The sequence below is a fragment of the Trichoplax adhaerens genome, genomic scaffold, assembly GCF_000150275.1.
Source record: "Trichoplax adhaerens TRIADscaffold_5 genomic scaffold, whole genome shotgun sequence".
Taxonomy (NCBI): domain Eukaryota; kingdom Metazoa; phylum Placozoa; class Uniplacotomia; order Trichoplacea; family Trichoplacidae; genus Trichoplax; species Trichoplax adhaerens.
In genome coordinates, this window is record NW_002060947.1 from 7,393,350 (window position 1) to 7,410,772 (window position 17,423).

Here is a 17,423-nt window from a genome sequence, read left to right on the forward strand (position 1 = left end):
TAGTACGCTTTTTTAAGTATATCGTGAACGAATAATATGGTCACGAATCGTGACAAATTGACCACTAAATTTATAACTTACGGGATTGGTGAATATACTCATATAACGTACTTATAGTGTTAATGATTAAATTTATCGCCTCATCATCGAAATTTTTTATGTCTGGATAATTAAACTTTTGAACTCAGATGAGATGATGTAGATTTTTTAAATCGAAATCATTCGATTGATGATCACATAAAGAGGTGGAATATAAAGTTTAGGATTTAGACTCATCGTCATTCGTGCTGCTATTTGCAGCAAATATTGTACTGTATGCAATCCAGTTGAGAACTTAGTATACCTGCTCATACATTGTTTATTATCCAGGCCATTATCGAAGGAGGAGCAACTACATTTAAAATATAATCGTATGCCTAAAGTTGAAAACTACAACCCAGTTGAAATCAGTATTAGAGAGAAATAGTGTCGAAATAAGTTAATTTAATGTTTATTAGGGTTCCATTCTGACTGATTAGTCTCTAATTTGATTCCCATCAACTTAATATTGTATCCTAGTTTTGTATTACAGTAATTTTTGGTTTAGTTATAGATATTCATTTCATATTATCATCTTATTTCGCCTGGAGCAACATAGGACTACACTATGACTGATATAGATGCCATTGATTATATTGTTCTTGTTAGCATAATTAGCTAATATAAAATTCCTATGTACCTTGATCTCGAATTTGAAATTTTTGTGGAAATAATATATATCAATATAGAGTTACTATAGTTTACAAGGAGTAAAAGAGTGGATGATTAGTGCAATTATTGCTGTCCTGTGTAAACTATCTTTCGCATTTCTGCTAAATTCTAGAGTGGAGACAACCATAAATGCATCGCGAATAATCAAAATACTCCGTTCATCTATTAAAAATGCTTTTCCATTAATGAGAGGATTAACCGTACAGTAAGTTGAGAGACTGGAATTGCAATGCTTCTGTAGATTTAGCTATTAGTAGGACTTGCAAATGTTGAGAGTTGCTATCCTCGATATCTATCATTTTAAACTACTACATTATCTGTTTATTAACTAAGGGATTATGAATCAATAATAATTCATGTTTTAAAGCATTAGAATTCGATGCTAATGCTCTTCGGTATATTGTTAGTAGACCAAAGAAATCAATTCACTTCATCTATTTCGTTAATTAACTTCGTCTAATCTAGAATTAATAAATTAAATAAATGGCATTCTCATAATATTTAGTTACGTGACCTAGCTTCTTATTTTTCGGCTTTTCATTACCAAATGGAGATTAAAATATGATGAAATGATCAGTCAGAATAATAGTAGAATACATTCATCTGTTAAAAACTGTTACGATGAATCTTTAATGTAGCATTTACTGATGATATATGGGTAACTAATTGTAAGGCTACTTTTAGAATTTTTTATCAACTTCAAGGGCTGTCAGTAGCTGTCAGTAATTAGTCAACATTCAGTACATGTTATATAGTACTTCGATTTAGGAAGAGTAGACAGACATAAATGAATATGAATTGAAATTTACACCTTAATGACATCAATATGTCGAAGACTTATGATTAACCGGGGATATTGATTTTGGATCACTAAGATACTCCTAGTATGAATAAATTTTGAAAGGTAGACACAGAACTCAATATATTATGACATCATAGCAATATCTACCGTCACGAGGAAAAAATTGAAGTTTATTGTTATGACAGTCTCAAAGTATATTACATTTTTACCAATCACCAATAATTTTTAAAGGATATTGTTTTTACATGATTAGAAAATTTTATATACGCTACATGGGATAATTTGAAAGCGAAATAGTAGTCCGTACAGTAAGTGGACAAATGAGTTTATATTGCCGACTATGAAAGTATTTCCGCACTTTATGATAGTCTTCTACGAATCGAAGGCTAAAACTGCTTAGCGATATTTTTAATAATAATTGATAAACTATGATCATCTTCACCATTACAAGAATCGAAATGAGAAATGGAGAAATTAATTTTAGCATTAATTCAAGCACTATACAGCACTTTAACGATGTTCGACAGTTTTGAGCATTTGACTGTGTGATTAAAGCTTCTTAACAACAGCCACAAATAATAAAGACAACAATTGAGTTTTCTTCTATTGGCACATTTATGAGGTAAAATGACGTAAAGAAAATTAAAAGAATCTAAGAATCTATTATACTTTATATAACGTTTACCAACATTTGCTTAATATTATACGAGTAAACATTTGAAATGTTTATCTATCATATCTTAATAATAGTTTAGAATGAGCTACCATATAAATTAATTTAGTAAAGCGTTGACATAAATATAATTAAAATTCTTCCTTAACGTTTATGTTGTATCATTCATTATTATTTAATGTGATTTACCGTATTTTTGGCAAATCACGCCATCACTTGAAATATTTTCATTAACGCAGTTGTACTATTGCGTATATACCAGTATAAATAAAAAATACACAGTCAAACTAATTTTACAATATTTATAATTAACGTGCTTGTCCATTTTATTCTAGTGAAAGATTAACAGTTAAAGCTTAAGAGATCAAAAAACATCAACTTCGATGCTAGATTCAAAGGATGAAAAGAATTCACGCTAAAAGCTAATTTTCAGCCTATGCATTGACAGTACCGGTATTTATTATTATACAAGGCAATTAAGAATAAAAAGAAGACATTTTCTTGCTGGATAACATGAAAGAAAAAGAAAAAATGTACTTGCTTTACATGCTAACTTTAAATATTGTTAGTGGGGTAATTAATGCCTGCCAAACATGTAATCAACCGTTAGCTAGTTTTAGTCAGGAATATATTCCTTATTCGAGCTTGGACATTGGTCTTTCGAATGATAAAAATATCTCAATAGACTCTCAAGAATCGACATTATTTGATGAAATTCAATCAAATAACATAAATCTACAATCTGGTTATAATGAATTAGATAATTCTATGAACCTATTTACTGAAGAATTGAAGACTAGCATAGCAAACAATGTACCATCACAGTTTTCGAATCAATATTCCGGGATTGCATATTCTATGGAAATGTTAGCCAGTAGTCCTCTTAATGAAAATACGTTAGGTAAGCCATAAATCAGTAACCAAGCTAACCGTTATTAATTATTTAATACGCTTTTGCCACGGATGATGATTTTGTTTCCTGTTACTAATCTTTTGATGGTGCTTAATACAAAATTTTATTAGATCCAGCAGAAAGTTCTTTTGTGGATTTATGGTCTACTGAAAATTTTGATGCGAGTTCCGGATTTGAGCTAGTTCATACAATTGTAACGACACTATTTGATGATCAACAAACTGTAAGTATCGAATCTAAGCATCAAACAGTTACTGCAACACCCACGACAGAATCATTTATTCCTGAATTTACGATCAGTGATAAAGATTCTGGTTCAAACCAATTAGAAGTAACTTCGTATCCTTATAATACATGGGATTCCATTGATGTTTATAATACTCTGTACATCACATCTGAATTACTATTAGTAAAATCAACAGAACCATCCTCATCCACGCTTAATTCTGAGTATCTCATTTTGGAATCAATGAGCACTGATGATTTAATTATTACTAGCACTAGTTCATCCCAGCTTGATGAGATAGACGAATCAGGAATAATAAATTTTAACAGCCATACAACATCTATGGTGATATTTACATATTCAGTAGATATATATTCTTATTCTCCATCTCATAAAACGCAAATGCTATCGAATAAAACGGTATCCAAGAACCCGGATAGTTCTTTATTCGAAGTGACATCGATTTCAAATCAATTTTCAGGTTTCAGCGGCAATTCTATTACTCCGTCAACTTATTTACAAAATACGCTCTCGACACTAGGACTGGCTTCTAGTAGTAGCTACCTATCGGCTGTTGAAATTTCTGAGATTTCTTATTTACAATCAAGTCCGCCGGATAGCTCTTTGGAATTACTTGATACTCAAAAAACTGCAATTTATCCTGAATTCAGTACTTCTAACGAAATGATGAGCTCTTCTAATTATCTATTTACTTCTTGTTTATCGAGATGCGATAGCCTCAGTTACACAACATCAATTTCAAGCTATTCCATAAATTCAATCAAAGAGATTTCCTTCCAGCTAGAATCTGCAATAACTAGCAGCTATGAAAGTTCTTGCTATCCATCCTGCACGCTAAGTCAGAGTCTGCAGCTGGAAGTTACTGAGTCGAGTACATCGACTCTAAATATTAAACCAACTTCACCGTTAGCTAATGTAACATCAACCATTAATGCCATGTATCCCATTGTAATACAAAATATAGGAGCATTAAACGCGATAGAAGGAATAGTATTTAATTTTAAATTGCCAAGTAATTCTTTTTATGATGTTACTGATGGCTTTACACCCAATCTAAATATTCATATGATACATAGCAACGGTAATAATATCTCTGCTCATTCATGGATACAATTTAATGCAAATAGTCAAGCCCTATATGGCCTACCGTTGCAAGCTTCTGTTGGAAGTCATTATTACAATTTCACTATCACAAATACGAAAGGTTTTACACTCCTCTATCCTATTACGATTAATGTAAGAAAGATGTATATAAATGCAACTATCAAAGATTATTCTAGATTTATATTAGCTATTGATAAGCCTTTACAGCTATTTGCAAACGTTAGTAAAAGAATTGATTTAATTTCGAGAATTGCGTCTTATTTTGGTGACTCAAATACAAGTTATATTACAACTTTGTCGCTTACTAATGGTTCGACAATTATAACATGGACTAATGCAACCAATCCTCCCAAATTATGCAGCTCTTCTTTATTTGAGAGGTTGACAACGTTGCTTGTCGATGCAAATGGCAAGGCAATCAATAAATTTGTTGTAGCAATGTTGCCTGAATATCCTATTATATCAGTAGTAAGAGAGTTATCGCAATCATGCAATCAAAATTCTAATTCTTCACCATCTATCTTAACAATTGTTTTAGTTCCAACGAGTATATTACTACTAATCATAATTATTATCACTCTAATAATTGTTATGCGTAAAAGATATGGAACCAAAGAGCCTGATTTGGAGTTGCATACATTTTACAAGTCTCGTAAGCCAATGGTTATGGTTAAAGAATTAGAACCACCAATGCCTATAGCACTATCGCCTGAAAGCGACGTTAAAGATGCTATTATAATACCTGAAAAATCTTATGTAAATGAATTCGATAAGAAAGAACCTAGTTTATCGAGTTCTGGCGGTAGCTCTTTGTCGCTTGATAGTTTGGGAACGACATCATTTTGCCCCAAAGAACACGAGAAAGAGCTAGAATCACTATTTAGTGATGCTAATAGAACTCGAGATATATCATCTCCAGATAGCTACCATTCCTTTTTGCAACAAAGTATGTCATTGTCTTGTTCGTTAGATCGAAGTAAAGATTATGATGACGAATTTTGCTTAGATTCTCCGTCGTTGACCTCAGGTTATAGTACTAATAGAGATGAAGAAATGACTGAATATAATACATAGTGATGCATTTATTGATGTGCATGACTTTGATTCTAACGTGTATTAACATAAACTTTTACAATACATTCGAACTTTATGCTATATTATTATCACAACGAATTTGAAATTTATTCATAAATCGATCACTATTATTATTGAAAACTTAGCTGCTGATGTAGTTGTCATATTAACCTACTGTACAAGAGCGATAAGGCGTTTTGACATAGCATTTTCTGCAAGAGTTTATTTATTTTGTAATCTTTTAAAAATAGAAAAAAAGTTGCTATCTTTGCAAAGGGAGCAATAAGCCTACAACAATAATATCATTCAAATAAATTTACAAGAATTACTATAATTGATTTGTCATGTTATGGTGGTATTCGATCGAAAGGGTCTAGATCAGCAAAGCATGAATCAAATACTGTATCAACAGCATTTCTAGCTTCATTTTCGTCAACATCCATCACACATAAAATAGATTTTACAGCTCGATCTTTGACACATTTCTAAAATAGAAAATATTCAAGATTGGGTATATTATTGACTAAGGCACGCTTAATAGCCAACATGCAGTTATGATGCATAGTTTGCACAGTTTACTTTTATGTAAGCTGGAATGATCAAAGTGTAATAGATTACCTGCTGATGTTGTTTCAAGCCAAAGTTAAAACGAGCTAAATTTTCTTTCCAAAAGAAACAATCACCGCTAAGATTTGCGGCTCTAATCTACGGGAGACAGTAAATACAACATAAACATGAGAATAGAAATAAGCATTTCATGCTTACTTGGCCTTTAATCCAACATTTCTAGATTTTAACTATACTTTACACATGTAGGTGCTAGTCCAGATACAGTATGAAATTGAAGGCACACAAAACGTCATGATCATAGTACAGGTCAGACAGACTATTAACTATACATACCAATACAGCATAATTTTAGCAACAGATTCTAACCTCAGAGCAAGCAAGATGATGAATATTTAGCCAGTCGACATGGGCTCTACAGTGATCATACGCATGGATTAACTCATGCGTAAGTACGTCTTTCATACATCCCGGCGAATATATAGTATTCTCGCATAAGACTATCTAAAATATTAGCCAGCAAAAGAAAAATGGAAATGCAAGTATCTAACTGGCTCTTCAATAAAATTATCGTTAAATTCAATGAATTTGAGTAGAGCCCTATCTTAACTTAAAATGAAGCTCAATCTAGTTACTATTCTTCATTCTAGAATAGAGTGGAATCATTTACAGAATAGACTACAGATAAAATAAACTACTGTTTCTACAACAAGCTAGAATTTATCATTGCTATCGAAATAGAATTTAGCTAAATATATCGAAATTGGGACTAGCAAGATAAAATTAGTTGTAGTATCATTATGTGATATGATATTACCTGTGAAGCTCGGCTATCGAATCCGCCAAGAACTTTGCCTGAACAAGGCTCACACACTAGTTGTTTTTCAATATTAACTTCACTAACAACAGACAGTAAGACATAAAGTATAAACATAGTGATTGATAAAGTTAACATTACAAAGTTGTGACCTATTTCTATTACTATAGCGTTAACTATAATAGTGTACCGGTGGAAACTTTATTAGGATAAAACTGAATTTCTCACGATGCAACATCACTCGTTGGTGATAAATTATTACATATTAGAGAATAGTATCTTTTGCATAGTAGCAATAGATCCAAAGGTTACGAAGATACTACAGTTTCTAGATGTACTTTACTGTCATTACTGCTAGAGGATCCTTGGCTGTAAATGATTACTGCTATTGGTGATGATTTTGCTTCAATGCTATTCTAGTTATGCTATCTTTAACTTAACATTCATCTTGTCCTTAGCATCATACTATGACATGTAAGCTAAGGTTTAACGGAAATATAACTTCAATGTAGTCATGCCGTACTGTAAGCTAGGATCATTTACAGTCAGGTAAATCATTCCAATAGGAAATTATTTTTAGCAATTGCCATTAATACGGTATTCTATGCGTGTAGTTTAGTTCTTGTCGACTTACCATCCAAGCTTCTTCATTGATTCTAGCATGAATTTAACATAGGGCGCTAAAAAAAAAATAATTCAAAAAATAAATTGTAAATCGCTATTCGAATGTGGTACTGTAGTAAGTTACTATTGATTGAAGTGGATCGCTACTGAGCTCTAGTATGTACTGGATTTCCATAGCAGTAACGACTTTCATACTTGACAAGTAGCGAGATGTACGAGTATCAAGTACCGAGCTACAGCGCATCTACTGAATTTGTATAATACCAATGCTTTTTATACTTGGCAGGTTGCAAGATGGCGAAAGTTAATCACTAGTTTTGATATCACGATGATCTCTACTGAGCACTAATCGTTCCTACGCATTACTAATGCCAGACTTTTGTCGTTTACTGTATCAACTTGACAAGTAGCGAGATGTACGAGTATCAAGTTAATTGCTACCGAGCTACAGCGTATCTACTGAATTTGTATAACACCAATGCTTTTTATACTTGGCAGGTAGGGAAATGGCGAAAGTTAATCGCTAGTTTTGATATCGCGATGATCGCTACTGAGCTCCAGTCGTTCCTACGCATTGCTATTGCAAGACTTTTGTCGCCTATTGCATCAATACTATTTGCTACTAGATAACGTCATACTACACTTAAAATACTCCAGCTTCGATCTATCTTATTCTACCCATTCATCATGGCAGACACTACAAAATTGCATGGATTTCTTCTATGTTGACATGTCGACAGCTCGTCCATCAACGTATCTTGCATGCAAGCCTATTAGCCTATTCCATCATGATTACGTGGGATGCAAAAGGGACATTTCTCAACACCTTATGCAAGTTATGCTATACAGATGGCTTCAAGAGTAATTTAGATCATAAGAAACTGTACTATACTTTAGTCTATTCTAAGTGTAAAGCTTTAGATCATAAGAAACTGTACTATACTTTAGTCTTTTATAAGTGTAAAGCAGTGGCCAAGAGCCATTCTATCTTGCTTCAATGGACCTAGCAAGTCCTGTGGTCTACCGTAGTTGAATTCATTCATCAAGTTGACGACACGAGGTTATAGCAAAGCTGGCCATGTTAGCCTACTACCAACTTTGCAATCCATCGGTACAATCGTCATTATCATTCATCAACATAGCAAATGGACTTACATCGTATGGCATAATTTTTCCACTTCTCGCACACAACATGGTACTTATTATCGCTGCCAAAAGGGCCATGTCGAGCAGGATAATTGATTCTTTCTGCTTCGGAGCTTTCTTGCTCAGCCATTTGGATATGCCACTATTTCTTCACGGATCACTCAATACAGTCTACCCACTCTGAGATGCATCACGTCCACTAGTTTTTATATACGTTAACGTCCAGTACGCTTCTACAGTACTAAACCAGTAAGGCAACGATCATGTCCAAATCGGGCTGCAGCGATACTCCAATTGTATGACGTTATTACTGGCGTGATTGCGTTATGCTGCACTGATTACAGACTACAGGACGGCATTACGGTACAGGACGGTATTACGGTAGGTTCTTACGGTACAGTACGGTATTACGGTACTGTACGGTACAGTACAGTACTGTAACGCACTCTACAGTACAATGAATTGTAAAGTCCAATTCCACTTAGTACTGTAGCGTCATGGTATTTTAGCTAGAATTTCAACATATAAATTGATTTTTTTAAAACATTTTTTATTACGATATTTGAATTTTTAAACATTGAAGCTATCAAATGATACAAGATTTGTCTAATAAGGACTTGAAATTATAATTTCATATAATTTCAAACAGTGGGAAAGACTTATGAGACACCCTGTACTCTACTGACTGTGTAAACTCGTAGAAGACCTGGACCGATCACTCTCAGATGGGCAGACATTTTCGGCTTCATCTCTTTAAAACATGGTGTCAAATATGACGCTAAATCTTATTATCTGCTGCTCAGTTCCGCTTGGAGACAGTTATATAAGATCATCGATGTTATTAGTTCTATCGGTGGTTTAGAAAACAGACGCGGAAGATCCATACTAAGTAGCCATTTTTGGATCATGAAGGCCTTATTGGATAAGTAAAGTCCATCTGTCCGAAGGAGTGATCAGTCCAAGACTCATTCAACAATCAAAGTTGTTTTGCGTTGAAATTCCTGTATAGTATTAATATTAAAGTATGGATATACATTTTATATACGTAGATATAGATGAAATGATGGATCAACATAGATATTCGAATCCTACAGTATGAAGTTATTTTTGACTGTAGAATTTCTAAATCGTGTTGGTCTGAAATGACTAGCAAAATAATAAGTCGATTGCCGGACCATTTCCTATCCCTTTCATTCATTTTTAGTAGTCCATGTAACTGTAGCAAATGGAATATGCTACCAACGAACTAGGACTTTTTGAAAGAGAATTTCTTATGTAGAACAAGGATTCCTTTTTCACATCAATTGACTTTCATAGATCAATCCTTTTTGGACGCAAAATACCGCCTACATTCAGTTTCAATGACATTCGAAATTTTAAACTCCAAATAAAACCAGAAAAGACCGACAACTGTGCGGTCTATCTTGCTTTAAATCGGGTCTATACTGTATCTTTATTACTCTCGATTAATCATCGATAATAAATTAATTTACAGGTAGAGAGATCAAACGAGAAGCGTCTAGCTTGCATTCCAACAAGACTTGATCATAATGTCTATTACCCAAGTTGGATCACTGAGGATCAATTCATTTAGAATAATAACCAAACAGTAAAAAATAATAAATAAAAAATGGCCATTGAAAGTAAAAGAGTCAAATTTGATCAATCATGTACAAAATTAGAATATCGCTGTAGTATAACACACAATAGGTGATCATTTTATCTTGTTTTCATAGACATCGGTAGATGGCCTATCACATAAACGATAATTTTAAATCCAGATATACATGAATAATAACGTCCATTATAAATAATTAGGTATATTCAGAATCGTTCATAATTTGAGCAGAGTACGGTGTGTAAGCTCTTTCTAATTCATTTCGTCTTAGTAAGAGACCCTGAAAGGATGATAATAAAAAAGAGTCCATTTTCGTTAGTAAGAAATAGATAACAGTTTCTAGACTGCATGCATAATCTCGTTTCCAATCCAGTATCTTCTACTTTACCTTACGCAAAGTTGCTAATTGGTCTAAAATTTCATCTTGCGGTAGATCATTGGATACAGTAGGTATAGATACAATAGGTTTACTTGGAGATGGGGTTGGATCTCGTTTTATCATAACTTGCCGCCCTAGATCTTGAATCTAGCGTACAGCATAATAAGAAGGTATAATAAATAATATGATTCGCGTACTAGGCAAAGACCGCAGATAGCTGAATTATAATAATAGCTATTTTATCATACTTTATGCAGTAATAAGATACGGTATAAGTTAATTTCATAGGCAATATGTTACTGATATCCATAGATTTATTCATTTCAGTCATAACGTATAGTTAAGCTATTTCTGCCGTACCTGCTCTTTCAATTTGCGAACTTCCGCTTCTAATTCGTAATTTACTAATCTCATGGCAAGAACCTCATTGGAGGGTATAGGTGATGTTGTCTATGACGATAAACATAAATAATTGTATGATCATTATGGAATAGATTTTGCTGCTGATAGGAATATTTAGCAATATAACAGATACTGATCTCCTATCTTCAACATTATCAACAGTATTTACTCATTAAATTAACGCTTACCATAATAGGTGCAATTTCAGATCGGCTTTTTAATTCTTTCATTCCTCTATGGTTTTGAACGACATAATTTCTCTGAGATTTCAATTCCGGTTCAGGAGTGTACATTTCTTCTGCTGGATCACGATCATACTCTACTGTTGGGCTAGGATCCGATTTTGGGCTATTAATCAATCTGATGGAAGGCTTATTATTTCTTTCAGTTCTTTCTCGTTTGTCCCCATTCGGTTTATTAGTTTTACTTTGTATACTTTTATGGGTTTTATTTTTATCATTCTGTAAGCCATTACGTCGAGCTGTAGCATTAACTTTGTCCTGTGTCTTCACTGCTCTCGACTTTGTAATTTTACTATAATTATGACTTCCTTTGGCTTCATTTTTATCGTGACTACGAGAATCTGACTTATTTCCTTTACCCTTTTCGCGGATATCGTTGTCCACTGATTTCCTGATCTTATTTGAAGTTCTAGCGATGGCTTGTGGGCTAGTATACTCTTCTCCAGTATCCTCTCGACTGCCGTAATCTCTACAAGGGTGTATATTCCAGTTAAACTCATTTTCAATGTAATTCTAACTATAACATGATCGAAACAAGCATCAGCTTAATTAACATTCATAAGCTTATCTAGAAATAATTTCCAATTGATAATTTTAATTTACCAAAATCTGAAGCATCTCCATGATATGCTCAATTAAGTTAAATTTTGAACTCTATACGATGATAGATAGGAGTTTACAGTATCGATATACCTAAAATGGTCATATTGGCTTTGTTGAGGAGTTATCTCTTCTTCTTTTAATCGTTCTTCTTCTTCTTCTGCCAATTGTTCAATAGGAACAGGAATAGCATGACTACTTGAATCTAATAGTAAGCCTTCCTTCTTTCGACGAGGACTTTGTAGTTGAATGTCATCAGGATCAGAAGCATTTTGCATTACAGCTGGATCATTCGTCGGTTCAGGGATTTCTACTCTCTCCAATACGGGTACCATAGGTTTATTATAACGAGATTCCATCGGCTTTTCTCTAGCATGGCCACCTGTTGTAGTAGTTGAGGACGAAATTAACATCAATAAGTTAACATAACAGAATTCTAAAAGCTTCTATTCCTCATATGTTTACTGTATAATTATTCCATAAACAGTTTCTGAATATCGAGTTCGTGGCTTTTAAACATTAAAATCAAAAAGGCAACTATTTAACTACGAGATAGCGGACGGTAATTAAGGCAATAGTGATTGAACTGTCTAATAATGCTAAGATAGCTACATCTTGTAGTATTGAATTTGTAAGATGATATTATAGACGCTGTTAGCGGCCTGCTATAAAATAGGGAATAACAACAAGGTATCAAACACATTCATTTACTGACCTTCTCTTCCGTATAAATTGGAAACGTCATGTCCATGTTTCTTAAGTTTTCTCATTAGCTTCTCCTTTTTAGCCTAAGACAGTAACCATTGTAATACAGAATTCATCAATAGTGCTTAATAAATTTTAGTACTGAGATACAGGTAGCTCAACTTGGCAATTAATTAAAGTTATCGTAAGCTGGTGCTTAGATTTTCAATCATGGAATTAAAATTCACCAATTTCGCGGCTTCCTGAGCTTCTAAAATCTTTTGATATGTATTATCAACGTTATTGTTGCCTTTCCTCTTCTGTAATTGGAGTGGTGAGCACTTTGTTAATACATGTATTATAGAAATAAATCTTGATGTAGATTTTAAAAATATTTTACCTGCTTTAATTCTGAGATCAGCATTTCTTGTTGATCATCAGGAACTGCTTGATCTACCGTACTAGTATTGGATTCCAATCGTTGAATTTCTAAATTCTCTTCACGAAGAAGTTTATCTTGTTCTTGCTGCTTTATTCGTTGTTTTTCCTCCATTTGTTGTTTATTATAAAGCTACAATAGATAGAAAGAGATGATTGATACTTCTATAACTGTATTGTTTAAGCAACTGGACATAAATCATGTTTCGTATTTATTAAATAAATACAATGTATGTGCAAGGAACAGATGGTATGGTTGGGTAACAATGTGTATGTTTCTACACCCTATTTACTCAAAATTAATATCCCGATTCCGCTCATTTATGATCCTTTTTCATATCGTAAATTTATCGTCTTTTCTAATTTTGACAATAAAATATAATTTGATTATTTACTTGATTTTGCATTTCTCGGTTTCTTTTTGCTTCAAGCTCTTTCTGAGTTTGAGAATCTAAAGCAAACCCTCTGCCTCTTAAATAAGACCTATTGGTAAATTTAATAGATTATATAAATTATTCAGTGATACTTAGTCTCAGTTTATCTATCATACAATAATTAAAACTTTGAGTTTTACAATCATTCTGAATAAATCAATGTTATAGCATACTTGTTTTCATCTTCTTCTTTATTTGCAACGGGTGAAATTTGCTGTTGGTTCTGAATTAGTAAATTACTCGGTTCTTGCGCCTATATGATAACATCATATTTACTTAATGTCCTCTATTACGTACACTGCTTATAAATCACTGCAAGATTAAGGAATTTATTTACTATCTCCAAATTGGCTGCATTAATTATTGCTCATTAACACGAAGATTATTCTTTATATCATTCTATATATATATATGCATTTTTCAAATCGTTTCGTTTCTAACCTCCGAAGAAAATTTACTAGTTTTTTTACGTTGCTGCTTGGATTGAATTTGTTGTTCTAATCAGTTAAAAGGTAAATTTATCAATTTATGATGATAGAAACATTTATGAATTAGAATCTAAGAGAAATTATGTACGCTATGTAGTTGTTTCCGACCTAAATCTGCTAGCCATCGGCGCTTTTCTTGCTCTTTTACTTGATCAACCCAATTTGATGGAGCAACTTCCTATTAGAAATATTGAATTTTTTTATTTCTGAAAGTTTATCGACACATTCAATTTCTAGTAATTTATTACGTATACCAGACAGTAGATACTTCCTTTTAATTTGCAGTCTTTCTATAACATTAAGGTCTCTCAAACTCACCCCTATAATCATGGATGATCTCATGGCTGGTGGCAAATTATCATTAAAATTAGTCGTTGGGGATAGAGCTAAGATCAAATATCATTTTTAAAGTACAGGTTATAAAAGCAAAATTTAGATATGCAGTAATTTATTGATATGTCAAGATGACTTATACGAAAACAAGATAGCATTGAGCTAAAATTGAAACCCATAGTAACGAAATTCTAACATTGAATATATTCATAACTATTATTCAAAATACTATAATTTAGAAATTACAGGTTTTGTTTTGATCCATATGAATAGATAATCGACTTTCGGTATTTAATGTATTTTCTTGCCTCGGTAAAGAATCAGTCTGTGTGGGCTGCAAAATGTAATTATATAATTAATAAATATTGCCAGTAGATAACGAGAGGCAGGAATGGGCAGGCATCTATACTAGTAAGTACCATCTCTAAGCTTTCATTTAATTTTCTCCTTCTATAATCATGAACAATTTGTCGGTTATCATCTACTATTGGTGCACCACATCCTGGCCTTCCCCATGGATTATAATATTCTTCTACATCGTCTTTACGCTATAGTTAAGTAAAAGATAACGTTGTACGTTTGTAATCTAGTTGCCTATGAGATATGCTGTAAGTGAAGCGGAATTATGCTTGGAGAAATATTTTATTTCATGAGAAAGCAAAATTGACGTAAATTTGACATACATTCTTGATCGCATCTTTCATTTTCTTTCTTTCCTGTACCTGTTTAGCTGTTAAAACAAGTGGGTTTATTAGTATTATTAAGTAGTGTCTAATTATCAATATATTGCTGAGCTAAATCATTTTTACCCAAGTCTTGTTTCCATTTTTCATTTAGACGTTGCTCAACTACAATTCGATTACTCGATGACTGTTCATGTGTATGCATCTTAATACTTTTAAGTAAATCATCATCATTTAGAAGATTACTTTGTGGTTCTTCCAGCCTTTCAACGATATTTGGAGCCGATGTAGGTTCTGATATTTTCTTCTCGGGTATAGTTGATTCTAACAATTCTTGATTTGTTGCATGATCATAAGTCTGTAACGGTGCTGTCGATAGTCCTACATCTCCTGCTGTCGTTATGTGCTCATTTTTTATAGTTTGTGCAGGCTTTATTGCTGTTTTAGATCCACTCTTTGATGAGTTAATCCTACTTTTAATAGCATCATCTGGCTTTGGCCTAGGCCTACCGGATTTATCTTGATTAGCTAATTTAGGCTTTGAATTCTTTACAGGTTGTGATGTTTTCAAGACCTTGGCACTCTTATTCGGAACAGAGCTATTAGTATTACTGCGTTGAGGCTTAGTTTGTTTCGTTGTATTTGTCTAATCAAATAAATAAATGAACATATTAAGAAAGTATTCGGACAATTTTTACTGACTGTTTTTCTATATGTAGTACCTACCGATGCTTTCTTTGGTTTACCAATAGATACCGTTCTGTCTATAATTTTTTGAGATAAACTCTTGTAAGTGTTAACAGATCCCTTTAGTAGAAGTAATCACGAAAGAAACTTACCTGACCCGATTACAATTTCTTTGCCTCCAGATTTTAATGATATTGGAAACTGAACTCTTCTACCACTTGGTAAAATAACATTTTTAGTACTTATACGAAACTGATTTACCTAATCGTTAGAAAGCACTAAATTTATAATGTAGCTACCTGGACATTTTAGGCGCTGGTATTTAAGTTGGCTCTTATTCTGAGTGATGTATACTGTATAGTATTGATTGACTTATGCAACTTGTTTCCATGTATCTTCAAATAGGATGACTTAATCAGAAAATTTGATTGATTACATGAAAGGAAATAGGTAGAATAAAGCATAGCATAGTATGAAGTGGCTATAACGTCTTTATGTTAAAGTTAAATATAGAGTAACCTATCTTCAGAGATAGACGATTACGTCAGTGAAATCATTATATGTGGTAAATAGCAATGAAATAATGTAGAAAAATGATAAGAGTTGAAAGTTTGGTAAAAATTTTAAATTTTAAAATGAAATGAAAACCTATCATGCATCGTATTAATTTGCATAGGACAAGATTGAAATCCAAAGTTATATTTTTGCCTCTATCTATATCTTAGAGTAAATAATAACCAGTAGAAACTTATAATGTTCGTTAAAAATACTTGATGCTTTTAAACGTCTACTACAGCATAGGCTAGCAACTGGGTAAAGTTTGGCGATAATATTGGTAAATGCTCTCGTCCTAAGATAATTTAGCAACTTTATGCTATCATTAATCCTTACGCTATAATATGCACTCAAGATTTAACAGACTATATCGTTAAAATTAGTACTATTTTACTTACAAAAATATATAATGGCTATCAATTTAATGGAAATAAATGTCTTCCATTTCGGTGATAGGGTACAGCAGAAGCAAATTTCGAGAAAGGAATATTTAAGTCCTAGCAAACAATAAAAGAAACTCAGAATGCCAGATTTTTACTACGATAACAGACTACAGTACAGAGGATAGGCCTGTATTAAGTATATACGATATATCATATGCTCTTTTGTTACTGTTCATTATACTACTAATGCAACAGAAGTAAAGCTTCTTATTACTGTAAATTTATCACGCCAATTGAATGTGTAGAATATAGTTGCTATAGTGCTGTATGGAGCTTAGACTCAGTTTGATGCAGCAAAAAGTCTTCGTGGGCGGTTTTGGGTGCAAACTAGTATCGGTTGCTATAGCAACCGAGTAGACGATTATAGAGATCTATAAGGAAATTAAATTGATAATGTACGTACTCGATCATTTCGTAGTAGCTCATAATATTACCTGTTATGACTTGCTTTCTACGCAAGGAGCAACCTAATATTTCAAGTTTACCATTTCGTATCGGTACCAAGCCAACCATAGCCTAAATGCTAAGATATCATGCAAAAGTGCATGAAGGAATTTCGCGGTATGTTTTATATAAAGCTATAGAATCGCATAAGTTGCTAAGATATGATGTTAAAATTGCTTTATAGATACAAAATGACAGAGCGAAAAGTCAATTAGATTTGAGACTTGCTTCTTACTATTAATAGGCAATGCCAGAGAATTGCAGTTGTATATAATT

General features: G+C 32.9%; 4 protein-coding genes across 4 annotated transcripts; 1 reads left to right on the forward strand and 3 right to left on the reverse strand.

Annotated features, from left to right (window-relative positions):
* Positions 1–2,738: 2,738 nt before the first annotated feature.
* TRIADDRAFT_56880 (uncharacterized protein) lies at positions 2,739–5,563 on the forward strand (the record flags this gene model as incomplete). The annotated part of the gene is made up of 2 exons (XM_002112616.1): positions 2,739–3,126; positions 3,249–5,563. 2 exons carry the CDS (start codon positions 2,739–2,741, stop codon positions 5,561–5,563), a joined length of 2,703 nt encoding a protein of 900 aa, XP_002112652.1.
* Positions 5,564–5,882: 319 nt separating this feature from the next.
* On the reverse strand, positions 5,883–8,847 carry TRIADDRAFT_63972 (expressed hypothetical protein; the record flags this gene model as incomplete). The annotated part of the gene is made up of 6 exons (XM_002113042.1): positions 5,883–6,048; positions 6,182–6,268; positions 6,500–6,634; positions 6,948–7,029; positions 7,582–7,627; positions 8,727–8,847. 6 exons carry the CDS (start codon positions 8,845–8,847, stop codon positions 5,911–5,913), a joined length of 609 nt encoding a protein of 202 aa, XP_002113078.1. The 3' UTR covers positions 5,883–5,910.
* Positions 8,848–10,531: 1,684 nt separating this feature from the next.
* Positions 10,532–14,344, reverse strand: TRIADDRAFT_56882 (uncharacterized protein; the record flags this gene model as incomplete). The annotated part of the gene is made up of 13 exons (XM_002113043.1): positions 10,532–10,615; positions 10,724–10,861; positions 11,075–11,164; positions 11,305–11,827; positions 12,052–12,340; positions 12,674–12,746; positions 12,891–12,962; positions 13,043–13,213; positions 13,476–13,563; positions 13,688–13,767; positions 13,956–14,011; positions 14,111–14,180; positions 14,321–14,344. The coding sequence occupies 13 exons, from the start codon at positions 14,342–14,344 to the stop codon at positions 10,532–10,534; spliced, it is 1,758 nt and encodes a 585-aa protein (XP_002113079.1).
* A 226-nt stretch (positions 14,345–14,570) lies between these two features.
* Positions 14,571–17,216, reverse strand: TRIADDRAFT_56883 (uncharacterized protein; the record flags this gene model as incomplete). The annotated part of the gene is made up of 8 exons (XM_002113044.1): positions 14,571–14,669; positions 14,755–14,883; positions 15,019–15,065; positions 15,145–15,664; positions 15,745–15,782; positions 15,858–15,966; positions 16,444–16,555; positions 17,107–17,216. 8 exons carry the CDS (start codon positions 17,214–17,216, stop codon positions 14,571–14,573), a joined length of 1,164 nt encoding a protein of 387 aa, XP_002113080.1.
* Between the last annotated feature and the right edge of the window lie 207 nt (positions 17,217–17,423).